General features: G+C 40.6%; 1 protein-coding gene across 1 annotated transcript in view; it reads left to right on the top strand.

Annotated features, from left to right (window-relative positions):
* Nucleotides 1-27,038, top strand: part of ADCY1 (adenylate cyclase 1) — a 268,804-nt gene that overhangs the window by 68,515 nt on the left and 173,251 nt on the right. Inside the window, exon 2 of the mRNA XM_075921701.2 lies at nucleotides 13,820-13,969. Coding sequence (XP_075777816.1) covers nucleotides 13,820-13,969 — 150 coding nt within the window. The remainder of the gene's footprint in view (nucleotides 1-13,819; nucleotides 13,970-27,038) is intronic.

The following is a 27,038-nucleotide window of genomic DNA, read 5'->3' as shown; positions in this document are numbered from 1 at the left end:
ATTATTCTAGGAGGGGTGGGTGAGATTCTGTGGCCTGCACTGTGCAGGGGGTCAGACTAGATGATCATAATGGTCCCTTCTGACCTTGAAGTCTATGGGTACGTCTAGACTACAGGCTTTTGTCGACAGAAGTTTTGTCGACAAATACTGCCGACAAAACTTCTGTCAACAAAGAGCGTCTAGACTACATTCAGTTCTGTCGACAAAGCAAGCTGCTTTATCGACATGGCAGTGTAGATGCAAAGGACAGTTTAGATGCAATAATGCCTTCTGTCGACAGAACTTTGTCGACAAAAGGCGTTATTCCTCGTAAAATGAGGTTTACCAGCGTCGACAAAACTGCTGAGTTCTGTCGATGTTATGTCGACAGAACTCAGCGGTAGTGTAGATGCAGGTTTAGTTTTGTCGACAAAAGTCCACTTTTGTCGACAAAACCCTGTAGTCTAGACACACCCTTAGAGTCTATGAGTCTATGAGAATTGGTATTTCATCGCAGATCAATTATTCTAATGGAGACTCCTTGAATTTCCAGTAGGAGCTGATCCTGCAGACACCACAAGACATAAGGCCTGATCCAATATTCTAATGACATCAATGGGACTCTTCCAAATTGACTTTGTTGTCTTTTGGATCAAGTCTGTAGTGTTGCTTCTGATGGTAATGAGGCTGTGCCCAGTGAGCCTACTTGTAAGGACTACTCATGAAATGAGTTTTTGAGATGGACTGATTATGCTGAAAGGCTAACAGCATTACTTTTCATGATTGCTGAGAGCACAAACATCTCCGAGGACTGTTGAAAACCTCATAGGATAGAACTTTGCCATTGGGAAAGTGAGGATTTCAAAATGACATGACAGATTTTGAAAAAAAAAATCCACCCTCTTTGTATTTAAAAATAAAAACCGTTATGAGAATCGTTATGAAGGAGAACGGTAAAGGGGATAAATATAATTCTCTGTGATATTATATTTTGTAGCTTGTGTTTAGAATGAAATATGTCTAGTCCATCAATATCCTCAGTTATTATGAAGCCTTAATTTGAGACTACCTATATCATTTCTATAATCCAATCATCTTCTGTAGCATTGACTCATAATTTCCAGTGTTGTTGTTATCATGATGCTATACTGATTGAGGAACTACTGAGTTATTTTTTAAATCATTCAGTAGGCATAGAAATTTTTGAAAGGATTGGGAAAAAAATTGACAAATGAGTTAATTGCTTAATGTATTCCTTCTTTCAATGGGTATCAAGGCTTTCACATGGAGTAATGATGACCTTGACTTGTTTTTTGCATAATGTAATTCTCGTGTACCTACAGTGAACTCCAGGCTAATTAATGAATGGTGCAGTGTTGCTTTATTTATTACATAACCTTTTTATTATCAGATCAAATGGATTTGCAGAGAGTGATTTGGCACCAGTCTTTGACTCAAACTATAGCATCATGGCCTGAAATTTGAGACACCCCAATTAGTGGATTCTTTTAAAAAGATAGTGATAGGCTTTGCTATACTAGAAAAGAGCAAGGATATAATCCTGTAGGTCTTAGGCCCTGGCTACAGTACACCCAGAAGGTCAGCTTAAGGTTTGCAACTTCAGCTTCTTTAAAAATGTAGCTGGAGTCAACGTACCTTAATCCCAGTTTAGTGCTGTCTCCAATGCGGGAGTTCTCCCGTGGACTTCCCTTAGTGTTTGCGACATCAAGGAATACCAGGATCAACAGGGGCACCCTTGGTATTTGATTTAGTGGATCTTTACTAGGCCTGCTAAATCAAACCCCAAAAAGATTGATCAACAGAGTTGATCCTCCAGTAAGTGGAGATATGGCCTTATTGAGGCAAAATTTCTCTTGCTTTCAAGACTACTGACTTCAGTGGGAGTTTGGTCTGAATAAGAGCTACAGAATCGACCTATAATTCCAATATCCTGCTTGCAACCATGATCAGTGCTTCCAGTGTAGTGCTGTACATGAGGGTGCAGGGAATAGCTTCTTGAATTTGGCATAACCAGGAACTGAAACAGGATCTTTGATTTCCTGTCTTAATTTCATAAATACAATGTTGTTAATAGTTATAAAATTTTCCAATATCTTTTTTACAGTCGAGTCATGGCAACTGACTCCATTAATTGCCTCCTCTGGGAATGAAGCCATATGCTATGTGAATTAATTTCATTGAGTGCCCTCTTGCTCTCTAGTTATGGGCTATGATAAGAAGTAGAGACTAATTTGTTTTATGGCCTTTATAATTCTTGATGCCTCAATTAAGTTCCATTCTTTTTTGTTTTTTGTTTTTTTTAAATCAGGTTACACAATCCTTGTGTTTCCAATCTTTTGTAATATGTCATATATGAAAATACCACTGTATCTCTTAACTACCTGAGTTCCTCTTTTCTGACTGCTTCAGGCTCAGCAAATTTGACCAGACTTTCCAAGTGAAAAACCAAGACACCTATCACAGTATGTAGGAGGGAATAGGCTGTGATAACATCTATGTGAGTCAGAGACCAAGACAATGGAGGCTTTTGGTAGCTGGGAAGGAAGAGGAGAGAAGAAAGGAGGGTAACTCCTCCATGTTTAGTCAAGCAACATTTCCTCCAGACTCCTTCCTGGCCACACCTTCTTCTTAAAAAATTAAAACTGTAAAGTCACAGTGAAAGATGGTGATAATAGCATCTATCCTTCTGCACTCCTTTATTGTTTTCTCTCAGTTCAGATGCTTTGTGGCTTGTGCCTTTAATTTAAGATTCATCTCCTCCAAGTCCTACTTGAATTCTTCATCTTCTACTTTTAATTGCCATCCTCCTCCTTTTTTTTTTCTCCTCCTTGAGGTTTTTTTTGCTTCTGTTTGCTATTTCTTTGCCCATTCCTCCCACTTAATGCAACACTCATTCACTCTGAGTTCGGTGCCTTCCTCTCCCACAACTCAGACATATCTCCCCCATTCCACATCCATCACTCAACCTCGGAGAAGGAAAACATGGCTGTTGGATTGCTCAGGCACTACAGCAGTCTGGATATGGAAGCAGTACAGTTTAGCTATTGTGATACCTGGATTTCAGCACTGCAACTCAGGGAGGACAGTACTGCTATTTCTTGCTGCCCCTCCCCCCACAGAGCAAGTGAGTATGGATGAGCTACAGACAGCTGACTGACAACTCCGTGAAGTGGGTTGTAACCATGAAAGCTCCTGACACTATATGTATATAATTTGTTAGTCTCTATGCCCTGGTCTACACAAGGGAGTTATTTCAAAATAACGCCCCCCCCCCTTATTTCAAAATAATAAGTGGAGCAGCCACACTACCAACCCTGTTATTTCAAAATGAGTTGGTTATTTTGAAATCTGTACTCCTGCTTTCCTCAGGGAATAAGCTTATTTCAAAATAGTTATTTTGGGACTTATTCTTTTATATTTAGTTATTTTGAAATGATTTCCTAGTGTAGACATGCCCTAAGGTGTTATAAGACCACTCTTTTTTCAGTTAATTTTAAAGTAAGTATCCTGAATGTTTGCAGCCCAACTCATGATTTGTTTAATGTTTGGAGACGGGTGCTGTAATGCAGTTTTTCCAGAATAAACTTTATATCTAAATGGTGACACACAAACAAAACAAAAATCTCTACAGAATACAGGAAGATCAATTAATTCTTTCCTGATTATTGCAAATTCCCATGAAAGGAATATTTCTTTAAAATTCATCCTGCTTATTTAAATGACGTGTTAATAAGGCTCTGATCTAGCACTTGCATCTGCCGGGTCAGATTGTGATTCTATACACATAGCCCCATTTACCAAATCAGGGCTCACATTTGTTAGTACACCAAGACCTTTTTATTAGTACTATATGGAGATTAGATTACAGTCAAATTCATTTCTGGCAAATGTCCATTAACTCTTCTGGCTTCACCCAAGATATGTGAAACCTTTAATGTTTAGTTTTTTGCAGTCCTATGATTTCTATGAAGAATCTAACCCTCAAAGGAAGTATTTCCATTTGTTTTTCTGCTAGATATCTCAAGTAAAAGAAACTCTAAAAATTTCCACTTGCCCCACCAAAAATTAAAAACAAAAAGTATGGCCTCTTATCTATGTGCCTATTTGACTGTCATCATCATAGTATTTGCATACCTGTATGCTAATATACAGTATATAAATGTGTTCTCTTTGAAAAATGGTTTGAAAAGTTGAATAGAAAAATACAGAAAATGACTTAAAAGTGACCTGCTCTATTCTCCCTGTGTAAATTACTGTCCAACCAGTTTGTCAGTATTAAAGCTGTCAAGTGCTAGTGCTGACAGAAGATGCCATACCTTAAATGACCCTGCAAAGTGAAAATCTTATTATCTGCAGAGACAGCTCTTGGAAGTCATAAAGCACAATAGGAAAAAAGTAAACTGGCTCAGTGTAATAGAACATGAAAATCAATGTTCGAGATAGCTTCCTCAAGGCAAACACTTTCATCTTTTGAGGACATTTGACCAAACGTAACATCATTCTCTGACTGCTTCTGATATCTGCATGGGGAAAAAAGAGAGAGAGAGAGAGAGAACATTTGTCAGGTTTAAGCAATCTGTTTGAGGGAGGAAGAAACTGTCTGAGACCAGTTTAATCCTAATGCAGCCATGCTGTCACTTACCAATATGCAGTCAGTCAGAGTGATAGTGTTTTCCCTTCCTCTGTCTTTTTTCCCCACCAAAACTGCCCTCATTCGGTTGGAAAGGGATCAGGTGCTTTTGCGGAAAGTACAGTTTAGTCACTCAATTTAATTTGCAGGTGAGTTATTACAAGGCCTCTGTATATTTTTGGCCCATATTTGGTGATCTTTTTAAAGCCTAAAATAAATGTGGAGCCAGATGGGTGTTTTTAAAATCTCTGCTTGACATAGCCTGGTTAACAAGAAATCACTTTTTAATTATAAAGTACATGCTGGACAAGTTGGAAAGGAGTGTTGTGTTGTGGTTAAAGCAGGGTACTGAGTCAAGATTTCTGCATTCTATTTGCAAATCTGCCACTGTTTAACCTTTTGGTACATTGATTTCCCAATCTGTAAAAAATGTCTATAATCATTTGTAGGTAAATTAGAAAGATTAAGGATATGAATTCAATTCCTGAATATTCCACAAACTTCCTACACAATCCTGCACAAGTACCTCAGCAGGGATGCTTGGTTTTACCCATCCTTCTCCTGACATTATTTACATTGCACATTCTTTGGAAAGTGTTTAACTGGTTAGCCAATTAAACTAGATTTTACATCACTAGCAGGATTTTATCATTTGACTTTCCTTCAAATATTGTCTTTCATCTATTGTAGTCCCTGTATATTTTTTTAAAGGAGATGAGCCCATGAAAGCTCATGATACCAGCTACATTTTTATTAGTCTCTAAGGTGCTGTAGGACTATTTGCTGTTTTTTAAGTTTTATCAGCATCTGCGTCACTCTGCAAGAAGGTTGTTACCCTACCCCTTTGCCTTTACTAGGGGATATCAGAGCATCCCAGCAGGACAGGGTGATGGGGTGCCCCAGAGGGCAGGTAAATTTCCTCAGTGATATGATCAGCATATTGGGTGATTGTCTCATGAGCATCTCTGTGATCACAAAATGGTTGGCATTTCACTTCAGTATGACTGAGTAAATGCCGATATGAGAACAAGAACACTAATTCCAATAATAGAAGTTCAAAATCCCATGGATGAAACCTAGAGCGTATTGAGATGGATAAGAAATTGACTTGAAACGGGGAAAAAATAAGGCTTTGTTTTTGATAGATGGGACTTTGCAACCTACTGCTGTACTTGGCACCAGTTTCTAGCATTCTCAGTAGAGTTCAGCCAACTATCATAACAAACAGGTTCTGCAGTGTACTATTTGCAGGTTGAATCTTTATGACTGAACAAGATTCAGCCTATGAGTTGCTTGCAAAACATTTGTTGTGATTATTCCTTCCTATATTTCATCTGCACAATTCTGTATTTGAGCAACAGCATAGGTTTTAATATTAGAATGTAGGTTAGTCACCTAAGACACGTGGTATTTTTGGATGGATGATTTTGATTGGATGATTGAAACTTTAAAACTATGTTTCCTTTTGACATACATTTCATTTTGCTATGAAACAGATTTTCCTTCGTGATTAAGTGAACTTTGGCTGTAGCCTGAAATTTGCTTTCCATGAACATATGTATGTTTAAAGAAAACATGTTTGGAAAATGTAATACAGAAAAGGGCTGTAACAGCTCAGTACTAAATTGTATTTAGAATTGTAAATAGTTACAATGGCCAAAACATTCAAAATCAGAAACCTCACGTTAATCTCATAAATCTATATTTAAGCACCTAAATAAGAAGCTTGTTGAGCACTTAGTGCTTAGTGGGTGGACCTCACTTTTAAAAATGAGGCCAAATGTTTAGATACTTATATATTATAGCTAGTTGGGAAACATGTTTTTTATTCATTTTCACTGACATTTTGGGAATGTTTTCCTGAAAAACTAAAAACCATAATGTCTACATTTTTTAGTTCAAACCTGAAAAAGCAGTTTTCAGTTGCTAACACAAAAACAGTGAAGACAGTGTTGGCTATTTTTTCAATGAAATCCCAGGAAGTTCTAATGAAAATAGAAATATATTTAATCTCCCTGTATTGTATGCCTTGTATAAAAGAGAAAGAAGTAAACATATTGGCTACGTCTACACTGGCCCCTTTTCCGGAAGGGGCATGTAAATTTCAGCAGTCGTCGTAGGGAAATCCGCGGGGGATTTAAATATCCCCCGCGGCATTTAAATAAAAATGTCCGCCGCTTTTTTCCGGCTTTTAAAAAAGCCGGAAAAGAGCGTCTAGACTGGCCCCGATCCTCCGGAAAAAGTGCCCTTTTCCGGAGGCTCTTATTCTTACTTTGAAGAAAGAATAAGAGCCTCCGGAAAAGGGCACTTTTTCCGGAGGATCGGGGCCAGTCTAGACGCTCTTTTCCGGCTTTTTTAAAAGCCGGAAAAAAGCGGCGGACATTTTTATTTAAATGCCGCGGGGGATATTTAAATCCCCCGCGGATTTCCCTACGACGACTGCTGAAATTTACATGCCCCTTCCGGAAAAGGGGCCAGTGTAGACGTAGCCATTGGCTGTGTCTACACTGGGCCACTTATTCCAGAAAAGCAGCCGCTTTTCCGGAATAAGCTGTGAGCTGTCTACACTGGCCCCTTGAATTTCCGGAAAAGCAGTGACAATTTATTGTAAGAAATCAGCTGCTTTTCTGGAAAAACTACGCTGCTCCTGCTCGGGCAAAAGTCCTTTTTCCGGAAAACTGTGGCCAGTGTAGACAGCACAGTAGTCTTTTCCGGAAAAAAGCCCCGATCGCGAAAATGGCTTTTCCGGAAAAGCATCCTGCCAATGTAGATGCTCTTTTTCCGGAAGTACTTATAACGGAAAACTGTTCTGTTTTAAGCATTTCTGGAAAAAGGTGCCAGTGTAGACACAGCCATTAAGTGCATTGCTGAAAGCTCTCTTCCCCATAGACATTGTTTGGCTTTAGTGGCATTAAGATATAGAACTTGATGGTATTCAACAATAATCTTTGTTCTTAAAGTACATCTTTCATCTACATTTCCAGGATTATATACAATATTGAGACGTATATTTTTAAAACCATACTCATGAGGTGTCAAATACACATGTATGTAGAAGTGAGTGTATGTGCAAATCCTTGATTTATATGTGCAGATCATGAATTGTGCGTGTGCCCTTTCTAAAAATATGGCACATAAACACTGTATCTTGCCCACTGTCACCAGCATAGTGGTTGATATATCCACAATGTCTAGACTCTTATTAGGCCACATTACTACCATTTACTTTCCTCTTGAATCTGCAAAGGGAGTAGAAAGAGTGATCAGGACAAAAGTACAAGATGTGTTGAATAACTGGCAAAATCTAATTGAAAAATAAAACAGCAAGAATAAGGGAAGGCTTTATAAAAATTTGGAATAAATGTTACATTTGGAGATCATCTGTTTGGCTGACTTTACTTTGCGGGTACCAGGGAGCACTGTTTGGAGAGCGTTATGAACTAAAGGAACATTGTCAGCACTCTGCTCCTGTGTGATGACACTTCAGCACAAGGAGGTAGCAGATGTAGTAATTAAGTGTTCTCAAAAGGCTGTAAAATGAGTTGATTAAGTGAATTACTAGACCTAACAAAGCCACATCAGGATCAAGAGGCAATCGTGCATCTGGAAATATTAGAATTGACGGCACCTTGAAAGTCTCTTCTGTGCTGTCATGTACTGAAAATAAGTGACAAGCTCTAGTGTTAATATATCGCACAGAAGAAAAAAAAATCTGACATTCTTGTTTTAAACTCTGATAGAACCTTGTTCATTCGCTTTTTGATTATTTACAACCTCTCTATTTCTCACACACAAGAAAAGCAGACTTGTCTCACTTTTCAACAAAGATTTAATGACATTGTGTTAATGTTAAGGCTGTGTTTTCAATACAGAGACCATACCAGCATCCCTACAGCATAACCGTGTACAGGGCTACTCAACTTTGGAAGCCCCGGGGGGAACAGTGATACTCACATCATATGCCAAGGGCCACAACTTAAATATGGTTGCATCTACCTGGAAATATATATGCAAATAGCTTCTTTCACACTGACGGGCATGAATACAAAGATTAAGCCATAAGCCATGGCGCCAGACCCAAATGCGGCTGATATGAGCCAGTCAGCACCTCTCTGGCTAAGCACCCAGAACGTCCCACAGTGCCCCAGCATCTCCTCCCTGGGGGCTAGAAATGCCAACACCCTGTACCTGTCTGTTCCAGCCAGCCCGTCCGCTTGCATCTTTCAATGCTCAGCCCACCTGGGAGATGCCTCGCCACTGTGGAACGTGCTCTCAGTGGAGGCCATGTTCAAAGGATCCCACATAAGGGCTGCGTGTTGAGCCCCACGTAAACCCAAACCACATTACAGGCCAGAAACATATAGGTCACGGGCCGCATGCAGCCCGTAGGCTGCATGTTGATAGCCCTGCTGTAGACAAAACCTACACAGATAGAATGGATTTATCCATCAGTGTAAGAACACTCATTCCACTAGTGACAGTAGCAAAGATGATTAAAGCATTCCTCTGCCAACCTAGTTGTATAAACATAAGGGGCTAAATTGAAATGGCTGAGCCTTTCAGGGTTGTGGATTATTTGCATCCCTGAGCTTCATAACAATATCAACCTACATTTTAAGTGTAGAACAGGCCTAAAACTCATGTAAATAAGACTGTTATTATCACTGTTCTATGTAGCCTGCTGCTCTTTCATGGATACTGGAGTTGTTTTGGAAAATGTATCGTACATAATACAAAAAAATCTTTCATCCATACGTCTCAAAGTATTTTACAAAAGTGAGTAAGCATTACTGTTTCAGTTTTAAAGACATTGTAACTGAGGCAGAGAAAGGATAAGCTATTTGCTCACTGGTCACACAGCAAGTTAATGAAAAGAACTAGAAAAATAGTTCTTACACTCAGTATCTCTGATTACTAGTTTTTATTCTCTTTCAGTTGGTCACAGATGCTTAAAACCCCACAAGAACGGGACCAGCATTTTCTGCAGATCTTGGCTTTCTACTGAAATTGCTGACAGCAACCCCTCTCTGTTCCATTCTGCTGCATCCTCACCTCCCACAGGACAATGTGGCAGTTCATGAACAGCTGTGCCACTGTGGGAGTGAATCCCAAGTAACTGATATTTGCAATTATGGCCTCCTCCAGAGAATGCCAAGCATCTGCAACTCCCATTGAAAGCAGTCTTCTATTCCACACGAGATCATAACCTTGACTTTCTCATTCAGAGAACAAAATCCCATTCAATTTCGGGCTCTCGTTAAAGATTGTTCCACAGTAATTTACATCCCTCATTTACTTTTAGTTTATTCCAGCTGTGTATTTTAGGATACTTCCCTAGTAGAGCCATTACATAGGAGACCCTTTGACTAAGCAAGAAACTGTTTTATTATTTGTGATTTCTCAGATTTATATTATGCACCAGATCATAGTCCAGTGGGAAGGGCTGGTGGTGAAACCTCAAAAGTTTTTTTCCAATCAAAAACAGAAAATGGTTTTCAGGTAATAATTTACTGATGACCTTGTTTCACTAACTAGTGGCTAGCCTGTTTATGAACGGCATCAGTTATTTATATTAGAACCCCAGAGTTAGGAACACCTTGGGAATGGAGTTTGTTCACTACTCTGAAATGTCATAACTCTGAACAAAATATTATGGTTATTCTTTCAAACGTTTACCCCTGAACATTGACTTAATTCAGCTTTGAAATTTTGCTGTGTAGATGAAAAATGCTGCTTTCCCTTTATTTCACTAGTTTACATTCAACACAATACTGTATGGCATTAGCTTTTTTTTTTTCCTGCTACTGCCTGATTGCATAATTCCAGTTTGAAATTGGTCAGTGTGGTTTACTGGTCAGTTCATAACTCTGGTGTTCATAACTCTGAGGTTCTACTGTATTAAGGAAACATGCAAAACAAAAACACTTCCTTGTAATTTCTTTTTCCATTAAATAAATAAAAAAGCGTTTTAAGCAACTGGAAGATGGTGATTTCTTAGAAAATGCCAGCTTTTTTATCGCTACCTTCTAGTGTAACCAGTGGCATATATTCTGAGTATTATTATTACGTATTTATTTGAATTACTGTAGTGGGTAGGAGACACAGTCATGGACTAGGAGTCTGTTGTGCTAGGCACTGTACATACACATAACAGAAAGACTGTCCTTTCCCACAGAAAATTCTTACCATGTAATGAATATGGTTTTAACAAAGATTTTTGAACATCATTAATGATTTTTTTAGATGCTTTCATTTCTGGGTACCGAACCCAAGTCATCCTTTTAAAAGCATTGCATTTTCAAAGAGCTTCCTTGGCACTTTTTGAAAATTAGACTTCTTTAAGGTGTCTCAGGTTGGGCATCTAGAAATTCAGACACATAAATTCACTAGTAATTTTTAATCTTGGCCTTTGCTTGAGTCCATCTAGTTGGTGAAAGCCATTTCCTTATTGGCCTTTATTTTAAAAAACTCACTACCCTTTCCTGGGTCATATGTCAATTGTGTATGTATATGAGGACCACAAAATGGCATACATAAAAAAAAGTGAAAGAAATATATGGCATTTGAAAGGGGATGGCAAGATTCCTACCCCAGGAGACAATTTAGCCCACTTTCTTTTTTCTTATATTCTTAATTCTGTTACTTTTACTTGCTTTACAGCTTTTCCTGATTCCCTGCAGGCCAATGCTGACAGCTAAGCCTCTGTTTTATCTTGAACTGTTCAAACTTTGTCAAAAAAATGACGTACCCTGCTGCGTTTGAAAGTGGCTGTGTGATAGCAAAGACTAACCTACTGGTTTCTCAGGGTTCAGATGACCACCAGAGTTTGAGTGAAATCATGATGATAGCCCCAGAATAGCTTGCAGATTGTTAAAATATATGCTCTTTTACTGCTTCTGATGGAAGGCCAAGAAATTGAATTCACTTTTTTCTTATTCCATCTGAAAACAATTATCCAACTCCCATGTCACTGTCATGTCAATATCAAAGAAGAATATTAGGTCTTGACACCATTTGATAACACAGTCTTTTTGCTAGAACCACTTCTGAGCAAAGTCATGTAATTTGCATTGTCTATAGTTGTTCGGATTGTTCATTCAGTGGTCTTTGACATCTGCCATCAGACTTGACTGCTAGACATCCATGGTGTTTTTCAGTCACTGAACCTGCACAAATCAGCTTTACAACACACTGGTATTACACCACATGATCTAATGGTTGTGACTATTGTATGATAAAATGCAGACATTCAGTGATCGTGGTACCATTTATGCCTCTAAGAATCAGGCTCTACTTAAGTTTCTCTTGTACATCTCCTTTTTCAATGGCTTTTATTTGTGCTGAAATTTGATAATACCACAAACAGCTTTCTATTACAAGATAAATGGAGACAAGAATTGTAGACCTCTCATTATGCCCTCTATAACTTTAAATAATAACATTCACATTGAACTTTTCATCTTCAGAGTGCTGTACTAGTGGTAACTCATCCTTGTGATCAGAAGTAAATATGTTTATCACCATTTTATAGATGTGAAAATGGAAGCATATAGGCCATATGTTTTCTCACCCAATGCTGTGGAGAATCTTGGGCCTGTGTATTGAAAACAACGAAGACTCAGCTTCACTCCTTCCTCTCTCAAGAAGGTGCTGCAAGAGCTGCACTTTAGTTCTGATCTTAGGGTCATTTTGGAAAGAGAAAGCAGTCCAGAACTTAATATTTGAAAGCAAGAGGAGGAAATGAACAGTCTCCTGTAAACAAAACTGGCACCGTGCAGGGCACAGACTGTTGTGGTGGTGTTTTGCAATTCATCTTTAAGTTTCTCATATCCTTAAAGTTACTGATCTGCTTAAGTGCTGGAGCAGAGCCTCCCTTCTTAATTTAGCTCAAGACCCAATGGGATGAATCTAAGGTGGTACCTTACACAATAGGACCTTGTTTGGGTTTAACACACATTGTTGTTTCCTTCTTTCCTATGTAAAAAGAACAGTTGTCATTGTTAAATTTGTATTCTCTCTAGCTAGTCCATTTCCAACTGACTTCAGTATTCTGTTATGGAATTGCTCCTGCTTAATACCTCCTACAACATATTGTCTGTGTCTAGACTACATGGCTCCATCGACGGAGCCATGTAGATGAGGGTTGTAGGCAAAGGGAAATGAAGTGGCGATTTAAATAATCGCCGCTTCATTTAAATTTACATGGCTGCCGCGCTGAGCTGACAAACAGCTAATCAGCTGTTTGTCAGCTCAGCACGCTAGTCTGGACGCTCCCCTGCCGACATCAAAGCCCTTTGTTGGCAGCCCTGTTATTCCTCATGGGATGAGGTTTACTGGGGTTGCTGACAAAGGGCTTTGATGTCGGCAGGGGAGCGTCCAGACTAGCGCACTGAGCCGACAAACAGCTGATCATCTGTTTGTCGGCTCAGCGCGGCAGCCATGTAAATTTAAATGAAGCCACGATTATTTAAATCGCCGTTTCATTTCCCTTTGCCCAATAAACAAATCTACATGGCTCTGTCGACGGAGCCATGTAGTGTAGACGTACCCATTGTGTCCTCTCAACTACTGCTAAAGTCAATGGGGTATAGGGAGGCACTCAGTGCTCTACAGGATCATTGTGTCAGTAATTTCTTGTGTAGATGTTCAAAAACATATACTATGATTGGTAATAGCACAGATAAAGACTGGATAACCTAGTGGATGGAATACTGAAAAGAGATTTAGGGTAACTGGGTTAAATTCTTGGCTCAGTCACAGATTTTCTGTGTGACTGTGAGCAATTCAGTTAATATCTTTGTACCTCACTTACCCATCTGTAAAATACTTGCTTATCTCACAGGTATGTTGTGAGGCTAAAGTCTATTACTGATTCATATAGTGATGGTTGTGAGGGCCATATTGATACATAGACAGATTGGCTAATGACATAATTAAAGACCCATTGATGAACAAAAATAAGAAGTCACAGGTCATCTTAAGAGAAGTTAACTTTAGCAAATTAAAAGTTGTAAATTGATATGTCTGCCTAGACGCATGACAGATGGTAATGTTGCTTCTTCACTGTTGTAAGACAGGAAAGTGTTTCACTATTGTAGTCTATAGGCAGTATTTTTTAAATAATGACTTGTTCATTCAATGTGAAAAAATCTGTACATTAAAATATTTTTTTCTCTTCTCCTCTTACAGCTCATGGCCAATGCTATCCTTTTTGTCAGTGTAAACTTATATGGGCTCTTTGTGAGGATTTTGACGGAAAGGTCTCAGAGAAAGGCATTTCTTCAGGCCAGGAACTGCATAGAGGACAGGCTACGGCTGGAGGATGAAAATGAAAAACAGGTCAGTTTAAAAGCTCTCTTGCTTTAGTTCATCATTCTTTGTTATCATTATAGATACATGCACTGTAGGCTGAGAGAATGATTCATGAAGAAAGGTCTTTAACTACTTCATTGATAGGGGAGTTTCTCTGTTTTGCGTTTTACTCCTGATCTGCTACAAAAATACAGTATGCAGGGATAGCCACATAGTTACCATTAGCACCCACACACCAAAATGAAAAATGTCTAGGCTGAGGGAAAAGGTAACAATTTATGCAATATAAAAATCATATTTTTATTTGCATGTGAAATATAAGGTAGATGTCATACATCCTGTAAAAAAATCTCTCTTTCCTAGGAATATGTCTACACTTCTCATTAATATTACTGAAAGTTATGATAAAACACTCTTTATGGGGAGAATATACTCCAGTGTTGCAGCCAAACAGTTTGGACTGCAATCCATTCCTCCACTCATTCAAAAATAATACTGTTTTTAGTATATTTTACTTAAAACTATAATGGTCAGCCTTTGCCATTGACACAGAAAGAAGGTTTGATAAAGAAAAACACTGCTCAGAAAAACTCATAATTACTTACATAACCCCTTTTTTCCTCCCTGGGGGTATGTCTACACTACAGCACTAATTCAAACTAACTTAATTCGAATTAGTTAATTTGAACTAAGCTAATTTGAACTAGTGCATCTAGACCTAAAAACTAATTTGAATTAGTGTTTTGCTAATTTGAACTAGCATGTCCACATTGAGTGGACCCTGAACCGAAGTTAAGGCTGGCAGGAACCAGTGCTGGCAGGGCATCAGGTTAGGATTTAGAATATGGAGCTGCTGCCTCAGGCTAGCCGAGGGCTGTGCTTAAAGGGACCTGACCCCCACCCCGGACAGACAGTTCTCAGGGTTCCCTGCTTGCTTGTCTACCTCGATAAGGAACAGCAAAGCAGTACTGTTTTGGAGTGCCCTGAGTGCCTGCACTCGGCACATCACAGCACTCAGCCATCAGTCCAGCTGCACTTGCTGCAGGCTGCCATCCGGGAGGGTCAATCAAGATCCAGGAGGCCCTGCAGGAGAGATTTCACCCTGAAGAGCCCGCAGAGCCACCCCAGTCCTCCCATCAGGGGCTTGTGCCCCATTCCTCTCTCACCTCCTTCCATTTACCCCTCACTAGCCCCCCTTCCTGATGTAAAAGATAAAGGACATGTGTTTTCAAAAATAGAAACTCTCTTTATTTAACAAAACTGGGAGGAGGGATTAACCTCTGGGGATACTGGGAAAAGGAGGTGGGAGAGGGGAAGAGAGAGGGTGGGATAAGGGAGGGGGAAAGGGTTCAGGAAACTAAAATGATTAGGGGTTTGGAACAGGTCCCATATGAAGAGAGGCTAAAGAGACTGGGACTTTTCAGCTTAGAAAAGAGGAGACTAAGGGGGGATATGATAGAGGTCTATAAAATCATGAGTGGTGTGGAGAGGGTGCATAAAGAAAAGTTCTTCATTAGTTCCCATAATATAAGGACTGGAGGACACCAAATGGAAATGAATGGGTAGCAGGCTTCAAACGAATAAAAGAAAGTTCTTCACAAAGCAAATAGTGAACCTGTGGAACTCCTTGCCACAGGAGGCTGTGAAGGCTAGAACTATAACAGAGTTTAAAGAGAAGTGAGATAAAGTCATGGAGGTTGGGTCCATGAAGTGATATTATCCAGGGGGTAGGAATGGTGTCCCTGGCCTCTGTTTGTGGAATGCTAGAGATTGATAGCATGAGACAAATGGCTTGGTCATTGTCTTTGGTCCATCCCCTCCAGGGTAGCTGGTGTTGGCCGCTGTCGGCAGACAGGCTACTGGGCTAGATGGACCTTTGGTCTGACCCAGTACGGCTGTTCTTATGTTCTTATGTTCTAAGCTCAGGGCTCAGGGTTGGGGGGGTCTCACTGAACCAACTTGATTTTCATGCAAACCTGCTCCTGGGTTCGCATGTGGCCTTTGGTGGCCAGGCTGGCAGCTATCCTGCCCTAGACGGCCACTCTCCTGTGCCTAGTGCAGAGATTGTAGATGTTGGAGGCCTCCCCCCCAAACCTGGATGAAGTCCATGATCTCCGCACTCGACCAGGCAGGCACCCACCTCTTGCAGCCCTGGGCAGCCTCTTGGGAGCCGTCATCCTGGTCCTGGGAAGAGGCGGAGGGCTGGGTGGCAGGGGGTGGCTGGCTCATGCTGTGCCAGGTGCAGGGTCTGCTGGCTGGGTGCTGGCAGGCTTGCACGTGGCACGGGCACTGTAGCCAGCCCGTGGCCCCTTAAGGGCTCCGGGGCCGGATGAGGGGCAGAAGAGTTTCCCTGGGTTGGCCCAGAGTGGCCACCAGGGCAAGCTGGGAAGGGCTAGACTCCAAGTAGTTTTAATTAAGTGGCTACACAGCCCTTAATTTGAACTACTTAATTCGAACTAGGTGTTAGTCCTCATAGAATGAGGTTTACTTAGTTCGAATTAAGTGCTCCGCTAGTTTGAATTAAGTTTTAAGTAGTGGTTTGCATGTGTAGCGCCTATGAAATTTAATTTGAACTAATGGCTGTTAGTTCGAATTAACTTTGTAGTGTAGACATACCCTCGGTTACTCAGAGCAGGTCACACTCACAGGTGTGTCTGGTCACCTGATGGTTTTAACCTAAAAGGAGATCCTGAGTACCCCAGTGGTGATGTTGTTTAGTTGGGGATTCCTTATCTACCTCCTCGCAGCATTCCCTTGTTCATAAAGAATATACAGTGGCGATGCCTCCACATGGTTGGCCCCGTACACACTTAACGGTGTTCCTTGGGAGCCTCCAGGAATACAATTATTCCAGCAATAATTTGGATTTAGCTCCAGAACAACAATTACAAATTATAAATAATATACATCTCATTGATTACATTAGAATGAACACACCTTTACTTAACTTAAAGAAACAGGGTTTAACAGATTAACAGTGAATAAAATCAATTAACAAGAAGTAATAGGAACTTATCTAGCTGGCATTTGCACTGCCAACATTTATCCCACCCCAGAGTGTGCACTCCTCTGGACTCAGAGTCCCAGACACTTGCTTGCGTGAGTGCGCTTGAAGATCTGTAGCTGGAGTGGAGGTTCTCTGTAGATTGTGGGTGTGCTAGTCCAAGCTGTGCAGCCAGCTCCAAACTCCCTCTGCCACTGAAGCAGGCTCCACCAAATGCCAGCAGTTCTGGTTCCCTGGGTTGGACACTCTGCCTCTCTTTGGACCCAGAGTTAGTCTAAACCCAGGCAGCACTTTCCCAAAGAGCCCATTTACTTACAGCCTCTTTTTGTGTGCTGATTGTTGTGTAGTCCTTTTGAGCCACAGGCACAGTCAGACTCTCTCTCCTCTAGGGAAATCAGCTGCCCCAGAAGCAGCCTGCTAGATCCAAGTCCCAAAGGCTCTCAGATCCAGGATGTTGCTGCAACATAACAGCTCCTGGACTGGATAAGGCTCCTCCAAAGCAGCCTGGCTCCTCTGTGCCCCCCCAAAAATGGAGAATCCCAGACTCTGAGACCCTCTCTCCGCATGCCTGGACAAGCCTTCCCTTCCTGGTTTCCTCAAGCGCTCATGGGAGTTGTAGTCTCTAGGGCTAGATTGCTGCACACAGGATCCTCCTAGAAAAAGCCAGAAGCACCTTTAATAAAGGGACTACACTTATTGCTTGATTCAGATCCCTCCAAAGTCAATCCCTCCAAAGTCAGTCTGTGTTTCTATTGACTTCAGTGAACTGTAGATCAGGTCTTTGTTGTGGTATGACCTCATTATCATTGGAGAATACGTAGGGCTATATCCTGAGCTTGTGTAAACTGATGTCGTTTCTTTGCCTTCTGTGGAAATATGGCACCATATGCCAACTGAGGATTTGGTACACAGGCTGAACTCATGATTATACAGCTCTGATCCAGAGGAATACACATATAACTCTGAGCCTGTGAGTTGTCCCATTCTAGTCTGTGAAGCTGCTCATCTGTTTGAAAGGACACACACTTAAGTACCGTACTGAATCAGGACTACTTATGGCATACACTTACTGTAAAGGAAAATGTACCATGGTATACTTAAGAGATTTGCCCAAAATTAAGTCTTTTCTTTGAACAGTGTGGGGGGTAGTTAGATCCAAGCTGCTCCTTTGTCCTAGTTTTAATTTTATGAAACAAAACTCACTCTGGTGAGATTCTGAAAAATCAGATCTTCTCCTGACCCTGTCACTGGCCCTTTCTGTTTGAAACACAGCCCATAACAGGGACCATAGGTAACAGACATTTAGGGCTAGAAGCGTCCTCAAGAGTCATCTAGTCCAGCCACTGTACTGAGGCAGGATCAAGTACACATCCACCATCCCTAACTGTTTTTTGCCCAACCCATTCTGAAAAATGTCCACTGTTGAGGAATATTCTATAACCTCCTTTGACAGCCTATTCCATTGCTTAACTACTCTTATAGTTTCCTAATGTCTAGCATAAATCTCTCTTGCTGCAGATTAAGGCCATTACTTCTTCTCCTCCTTTCAATGGGCATGGAGAACCACTGACTGCCAACATCTCTATAACAGTCCTTATTATATTTGAAGATTTGATATCATGTCTGGGATTGCCACAAATGGGGATTGTGAAGGAGCGAGGGTTGCAAACCTATTATGGAGGGCTTACAGAATTGCCAGGCTCATTTCTATGCTGTGTTCAGAGCTAAACCCTGAAGGCAGCACCCATGGCGCTCCTGCAGTTGCAGGAAGTTCCCAGAGCTGAAGGCATGTTTGAGCTCTTATCAAGAGTGTCTGTGCAGTTCTGTCCCTCCCCAGCCCAGCTAGAGTGAGGTGCCCCCTGGCTGGGGTGATTCGAACACTATAAGGAGATCAGGAGGACTTATTTCATAGTCCATGATTGTGTTTTTTTGTGGCTGCGAAATTGGTAAGGCCCTACTCATCAGTTAGATATTTCAAAACCTGTTGTCATTTTTGTTGTTCTTCTCTGAACTCTCCAATTTGTCCACATCTTTCCTAAAGCATGATTCCAGAATTGGACACAGCATTCAGCTCAGATGTTACCAATGCTGAGTAGAGGGGCAAATTACCTCTCATCTCTCACATTCAACAGTCTTGTTTAAACAGCTCAGAATGATAATCACCTTTTTGTAAATCTATCACTTCATTGACTCTTATTCAACATGTGGTCCATTATAACCCCTAGATCTTTTTCAGCAGTACTGCTATCTAGCCAGTTATTCTTCATTTTATAGCTGTGCATTTTATTGTTATTACCTAAGGGTACATTTAGACAACATGCCTCTGGCGACAGAGGCATGTAGATTAGACTACCCGACATAGGAAAATTTACATGGCTTCATTTAAATTTACATTTGTACACGAGGCATCATTTGTACACGAGGCATCCCTGGGAGGCAGACAAATGCCTTTGATGTCGACCGCGGAACGTCCAGACTACCGCATTGAGCCGACAAACAGCTGATCATCTCAGTGCGGCAGCCATGTAAATTTAAATGAAGCGGCGATTATTTAAATTGCCGCTTCATTTTCCTATGCCGGGTAGTCTAATCTACATGCCTCTGTCGTCAGAGGCATGTAGTCTAGACATATCCTAAGTGAAGTACTTTGCTCCTGTTTATGTTTGTTTTCATCTAGTTGATTTCAGACCAATTCTTCATTTTTTTTCAAAGTCCAATATTATTGTTCAAAGTGCTAGCAATACCTCTGGGTTTGGGACCATCTGCAGGTTTTATGAACATGCTCTCCACTGCATTATCCAAATTATTAATGCACATATTGAATAGCACCGGACCCAGAGCTGAAACTTGAGAGACTCCACTAGGCACAGCTTCCCAGTTTGACAGAGGTCCCTTGATAACTACTCTTTGAGTACAACCTTTCAACCAGTTGACCCACCTTACAATAATTTCACCTAGATCACATATTCCTAGTTTACTTATGAGATTGTCATGAGGAACAGTGTCAAGGGCCTTACTAGAATCAAGGTATATAAATCTACTGCTTCCCTCTCTCTTCTAGGCCAGTAACCTTGTCAAAGAAGGAAATGAGGTTGGTTTGATAGTATTTGCTCTCAGCAAACTCATGGTGGCTATTTCTTACAACCCAGTTAGCCTCTAACTGCTTACAAATTGTTCTAAAAATGCCTCCCACTGATTCTGTGGTTTATAATAGATCCCCTACCATGATACCACCCTTATTTCCTCCTTTTATATTTACCCAGAGACTTTCAGCTGGTCATTCTCTCATCTTCTTATGGACCTTAGTATATACATGAAATATATATGTTCTTGCTGTATAATATAATGTCTCTTCCCTTTGTTCATCCTGTCCTTCCTGAAAAAAGCTCTCTATACCAATATTCCAATTGTTAGATGTATCCCACCATGTTTCAGTGATGCTACTTAAGTCATCATTTAGCTTAAGTATCAATATTTCAGGTAATGTCTGTTCATTCCCCATACTCCTTGCATAACCTTAGATAGATGTACCATGTGAGTATTTTTGTGCATGTGTATATGTATTTAAATAACACATATATGGACACCTGATTCCACTTTGGAAGTTTGGATAAAATGTGACCTTCATTCAGATCACCCTTTGCTTTGGTTATGATTTTACAAAGATTAAACCCATATGAAAAGGGAGGAGAGTTTTCAGTGTCTGGCATTTAGACCCCCAAGTCACAATGAAATTCAGCAGGACTTAGATGCCTAACTCTTGTTTGTGTCTTTTAAAAATCTGCTTTTGGGTTCTCAAGCCAAAGTACCATTTGTTCTGCCCCACCCTAGTTATTTGATAGGTGTCTTTCATATCTATTTGTAAATAAGCAAAACAAACTCCTCAAAAACTACAGACAAAATAAAGGTAGTTGTTCTGCTTTTAAAGTAAGTTGTGTAATAAATATTTGACTAATAAAATATGCATGTACATCAGTACACTGAGCATCTTACATTGTTCACTTTAATACATTTCCGGAAGTTACTTTATGCAATACAGTATACAGTGGTGAAAAGCAATAGTTTTCTAATGAATAGTACCTTCAAACAACTGTTGTGACCTCTGCTCTTGCTTTTAAATGAAGTAAAAACTCCTCTAAAATGGGAGGGGGAACCCCAAATCCCTCTCCGCCCCCCCCCAACCCAACCCAGACCTAATTATAAGCTACAATACTGTTATAAAGCTATTATGGCCAAATGCTGCCCAAGTTTCCAGTTGATAACACCCTGAGACCTCATCATCAAGCAATTTAGTCCCACTCAGAACTTTAGGTCAGTTAAAAAGTGTAGAGGCGGGAATACAATGATATTAGTGAAGTACTTTGCCACATATAATTATCCTAGTACCTTCATTTGGTGAATTACAAATATTAAATGTAAAAAAAAGTATTAATACTTTTAATCCAATATTGTTCTAATGTAAATGCCCTGACCCAAATACTGTAGCTTTTTTACATTACGAATTTGAAACAAAAACATTAAAACGTTTTCCCTGATGTTTCTATGTATGTCATTAATGAAACAGCAAAATAACCCCCCTTCCTATTGACTTTTGAACACACACGACTTTTCAGATTTAAAATGGTCACTTTGTGAAAACTGAGACTGCAGCTGTGTCTATCTGTAAGGGACATTTCCTCCTTTGTGGATTTCCTTCTCTGTGAGATTTCCTCCTGATACTACATCTGCAGTAGCAGACACACATGATAATTTTGGTAAATCTGTTTATAACAGGGAAAGCTAAGATTCTCTTTTTTTGTACACCACATGCTCAGAAAGTCAGCATCCCCTGTGTTAGGAGCAGGCAAGAAAATATTTGAAGCAGGGTGATTTAAAAAAATAATAATTTCCCATTTACAACTTTTTTGCTGCATGCCATTAAGTCAGATAAATTATCTCATTGGTATGGCAGCATGCTTTCATTATGCTGCCAGATGGAAGGCTAAGGTTTAAAAACAACCACTGAATCCAAGGCTCTGGGCCAAGAAAGACTGAGCACATAAGAGAATAACTGTGATCAGCCTCTTGGGAAAATCATGCTGCTCCTGTTATTCATAAATCTCAGCAGCAATACTATCCTTTCCATAGCAAGAAGCTGAATGTAAATATTGTGATCTCCTCCCTTCAAAAAAATGCAACACTCTCCATGTCTGAAGGGGATACTGTGAGGCTAAATCCACTGTTAATTATGCATTTGATGTTGGGTGAATTTCTATGATCAATTTTATGCAGAAAGTCAGAACAGTTAATCCTAATAGTCCCTTCTAGCTGTAAAAATCTCTGCATCATGAAAACAGAATACTCTTCCTTGGCATCATGAAGGGAACAAAATAATGATGTTCACAATTGTAGGCTGTCACTGAAGTTTTAGTTGTAGCCTGTGGTTTTCTGAAAAATCTGTCCCTTTTATTTTGAGTTGGGTTTTATCATTGTCCATTTGGCAAAGAGAACCTGCATTGTAAACTGATGTGCTAACCGAGGCTTTCAGAGGAAAAAAAGTCTCTAGCCAACCATAGTAAGCACCAAAGATTTGAACATCCCCATTCTCCATTCCAGTGGACCATTCACACACTTATCTTATTTCCATCTCAAGCAGCCTGTTGGCTGCCTCTCCCCCACATTGCATCCTACTCCTTGTCTCCCTCCCATTTTGCAAGGTAGAGGAAGGTGTGTGTGGATGTGGGGGAAGGTTGCTGGTCAGGACAGTAGCAATTATACAGATTTCCATTGTAATCAGTTAGGCCCCACACCTGCAAACACTTATGCACATGTTTAAGTCTAAGTACCATGAGTAGTAAATCCCAAGGTTACTCATGATAGTAAAGATAAGCATGAGCATAAGTGTTTGTGGAAGTAGGGCCTTAAGTTGACCCTCCCTCCCTCTGCAGGTTTGGTATCCTACCCCACTTTGCTCACCAATGCAACTCACTATGGAAGGTACATGTGATTGAATTAATATCCATATTCATTTTACAATATAATGTGGTCACTAGGGATCCATTGGTAGGTAGAGAAATGTCTAAATTAGCTGAAAGAGTCCCATAGCAAAAGGTGGGGTTTTCATATAGCATTGGTATCCAGAAGCATAGAACAAAACAAAAGCAACACTTGAGACATCTTGTATCAATCTGTAAACTCTATTATCAAAGCATTTAATTGCACTGTAATTGTACTTGCACTATAATTTTTTTTACAAATTATAAAATAATTGTAACAATCTTTTATCATATTAAAAATACAGAAAACCCAAGAAATTCATAAAAGAACATTACTCATAACTCCTGTCATGTTAGGCACTTTAACATTACATTTGCTGTTTAATTCCACCCCAATAGCACACTGACATTTAAACAAAAAATCAGCTTTCAACCATTATCTGGCACAAGGTCTCAGAGCTATGCCAAGTAAACAGATTTTAAAGCCTATAAAATATAGTACATGAACTCTAGTTCCCAGGCGCAGGTCTCATTTAAGCTAATGTCTCTATTAATGTCGTCCCAATTGCATAAGGCAGGCTCCAGTTATTAATAATTGATATGATGTAGAAGAGAGGTTTTGAACTATTCTTTATTCCACTATCTTTTTCATAGATGTGTCGAAATATTTAAGGCAACTAAAATGAAATGATCTCTTAATTATCCTAGTGGAGTCTTGGCTGGCTCATTGTAGGTTGAAGAGATGAACAAAAACAGTTAAATTAAAATTTCCTTTTTGATACTTCAACAGGTACAGGGGATTCAGTGATTAAACACAGTATAGTTCCTGGGAATTTTCAGATGTGTTCTCCTTTACCAAACCCTCACTGAATAAGAAAAAGGATTGCATTGGTGGGCAGGAGTAAAATGTAATTGTGCATACTGCATGTGGGTGAGCACAAATGAACGGTTCTCTGAGGGCATGTGACCATTCCACATGTTGCTTCTCCCTCCGCTCCCCTGAAACTCGATATGTATGTAGTCAAGATACACTAGGAACTACCTCTTCTTCCTTCTATTCTCTGTCCTGAGATGATCCAGCCCCCTGCAGAGCTTGCAGGCATCCCTGCCTGCCTGAACGATCCTCAATCAATTTACCAAGTGTTCAAAAAAAGGCCAATAAAAGGGGCAACATTGTTGGGATGGACAGTCCCCCAGGCACCATCATGATGGGTGGTGCAGGGGTGGGATGGTGCTTGGATCTCGATCGTCTCAGTTAACAAGATGTTGGAGAATCGTCAGTTTTTGTTGGAGCAGAGAATATGGCACTCCCACATTACATTCTCCTTGATGGGTACATAGGAATCAGCTGCTATTTCAGTGCTCCCTCAGCTGCAGGAGGGTCTGCCCACTCCTTTCCCACTCTCCCCCACACAACTACCAGCTGGCAACCTTCAATCATGCCCAGAGTTCTTGGGCTGGATGGGACCCCACCATTGAGAACAGGAGCTGTGCTCACTCGCAGCTGTGCCCCACCCCCCAAATCACCTCAGTGACTGGGCTGCAAAGCAAGCTCTGGGAAATGCTAGGATTTCAGCAGGAAGGAAGTAGCAGGAGCCCATAACAGGGGGGAGGAACTCAGACATCAGCCAGCCATCCTGCAGCTTCCTCTATCTATTTTTTTGAGCTAAAACAGTAAAAATTGTTCAAAATATTGTAAATTCTGTAAAATGTTGCATATTTTACCAAAATAACACAGTGTAATCATGCAAAGTCTTGGCGAGAATGAGGGTTCAGAAAGGAAATGAGGGAGAGGGAAATAACTGCTGGGAAAGAGCCTGGGTGTGAACACGGAAGGTTGTTGGGTGTGAATAGAATAAGTTTACAGTAGGATTTATTGGGGGCAGGAGCTGTTAGGGAGTCTTCTGCATGCAGACCTGTGGCTGACCCATAAGCTCTCTCATTCAGTCAGGCACATCTGCCCCGTCCTTATGTGGTCAAAGTGCCCCACTCAGTCACTTCTTATATCACTATGTGGCCCTGCACCCCAACTCTCATTCAGCCCCAGTTTGTCTCCCTGTTAGCCCTTATGATGCTCCTATAGAGTGAATGGCAAGAGATAGGAGCTTTACAATGTGATCCATCGAGTCAGCATGCTAAGTGGGGGCCACCTGAACTGGCCAATGGGATGCCGATGAGAGAGAACCCAAAGCCCATGCTGAAGTCTCTGCTAGCGATCCACAAACCAGGAGAAGATAGGTGCTTATCTGCCTACATTGCATTTAGAATCTGATACAGTGGGCATGCTCAGAGGCCACCGAAATGCACAGTGGTGAGAGGCGGTCCTTCCTTATAGCATTTAGCCCAGAGCACTCAGTTGGAACAGGGGACTCCACCAGTTCAAACCTCCCTCTGCCTGATATGAAGAAGGGATTTGAACTGAAATCTGCTATTTAGTGCAATTAATGTATGTTCTTATCTCTTTCTTTAAAATATCATTGGCTGTGAAGTAAGCTGGTATAGCTCCACAGAGTCTAGTAAGACAAAACCAATTTACATCAGCTGAAAACCTGGCCTTACTTGTGTTTCATATGTTCTTATCCTAGGAAATTATTCCAGTCCTTAATTCAGCAAGCAAGGTGTATTCTGGCAGATGTGCTTTACTTTGGATCAAAAATACAACAGCATAATTCCCAACATATGCTTTATCCTGCTAGAGATCTGCACATGTTCCAGTATAGCAGACCAATCTCTGCTGGTAAAAAGATACCAATCAATGTAATAATATGTTGCCATTTCTTGCTGCACAATGCATTTTGCATGCTGTCGTTGTTACGTGAATATTCTGTTCAGATAATAGCGTTCTGGAGTGGAGAATATTTTTATTTAGCTTAAATTCCTTCAGATTTCACAGAAGAAACAGGTATCTAGTGCATCTTTGAATTGTGTTAATTCTCCTGCCTTTTTCCTTCTCTTTGAGTTGCAAACCATTTCCTCCCGCCAATTGTATGGATAGGATTGCTTTGCTTTCCATTTTAGAGATGACATGGACAAATAGCCAGTGACAGGTGTTATTAGAGCTCTATAATTCATTTAGAAACACATCCATTGATATTCTGTGCCTTGAGTTATTTATGGTTTTACTGCCAAATCTGATCCTCAATTTGGTTTCTGGGTAGTCTTGAGAGATATTCTGGTTTTCTGTTATGCAATGAGATTCTTTTTGCTTAGGCATTAAGTATGAGTGTGGTTTGACTATTGGGCCAAGATTTTTCAAAAAAATATTGCTGGGTGCTCAACACTTTTGAAAATCTGACCCCCTATTTCTAAATATTGACTTAGGAGCCTAATTTTAAGATCAAGATTTTCAGAATTAGGCGTCTAGTGTATTATAGCATGGCCAGTCATCAGGCCTGCTGATGGAGGGGCAACAGGGGCAGTTGCCCCAGAGTCCATTGATTCAAAGGGACCCATGGCTCCAGGGCACCACTGCTGTTACTGCAGAGCTGCAGCCGGAGCTCTGACCACTTTAAATCACTGCTGGAGTGCCAGAGTGCTCTTTGCATGGTTCTGCGGTATGGGGTAGGGTCCAGCACCATGGCTTGGACACCACTGAGGGCTGGCTAACCCTTGGGACCATCCCTTCCATCCAAGCCCCTTCCCCTTCTAGAGGTGCACAGCTGCCCTCCTCACACACACACTTTGTCCAGGGGCTTGCAGAAACTGTTGGTCCCCCTGCCAATCATAATGCTGCTCTTTGCTGAACTAAAGTTAAATTTTTAATGTTTCCACATAAAATAATTCTTAGAATTCAGATGCAGAAAGTTAGGGTACTGGTCCCAGATGGTGGAAAGCTCATGCATGAAGGACTTCTCATTCATGGAAAGTCAGCGAGGACGAAGAGTGTTTATTTGGGGGTCTTAAAGGTAGGTGGTGTGATCAAGGCATGGTTCAGGTTGGAAACCAAGTGATCCTTCAACAAGAGAGGAAACTTTTCTACTTTTGTGCTGTACTGGGGGTAAAGTGCTTACCATTTCTCTTGAAAACGAGCAGTGTCAGTGAAGATGCTGTTTATAATGCGATCATCTTAGTGATAGAAATGTAGCCGTGTTAGTCTGGGGTAGCTGAAGCAAAATGC

Source organism: Pelodiscus sinensis, chromosome 2 (assembly GCF_052426305.1).
Source record: "Pelodiscus sinensis isolate ZL-2025 chromosome 2, ASM5242630v1, whole genome shotgun sequence".
NCBI lineage: Eukaryota > Metazoa > Chordata > Testudines > Trionychidae > Pelodiscus > Pelodiscus sinensis.
This window is presented reverse-complemented; position numbering and strand designations above follow the sequence as displayed.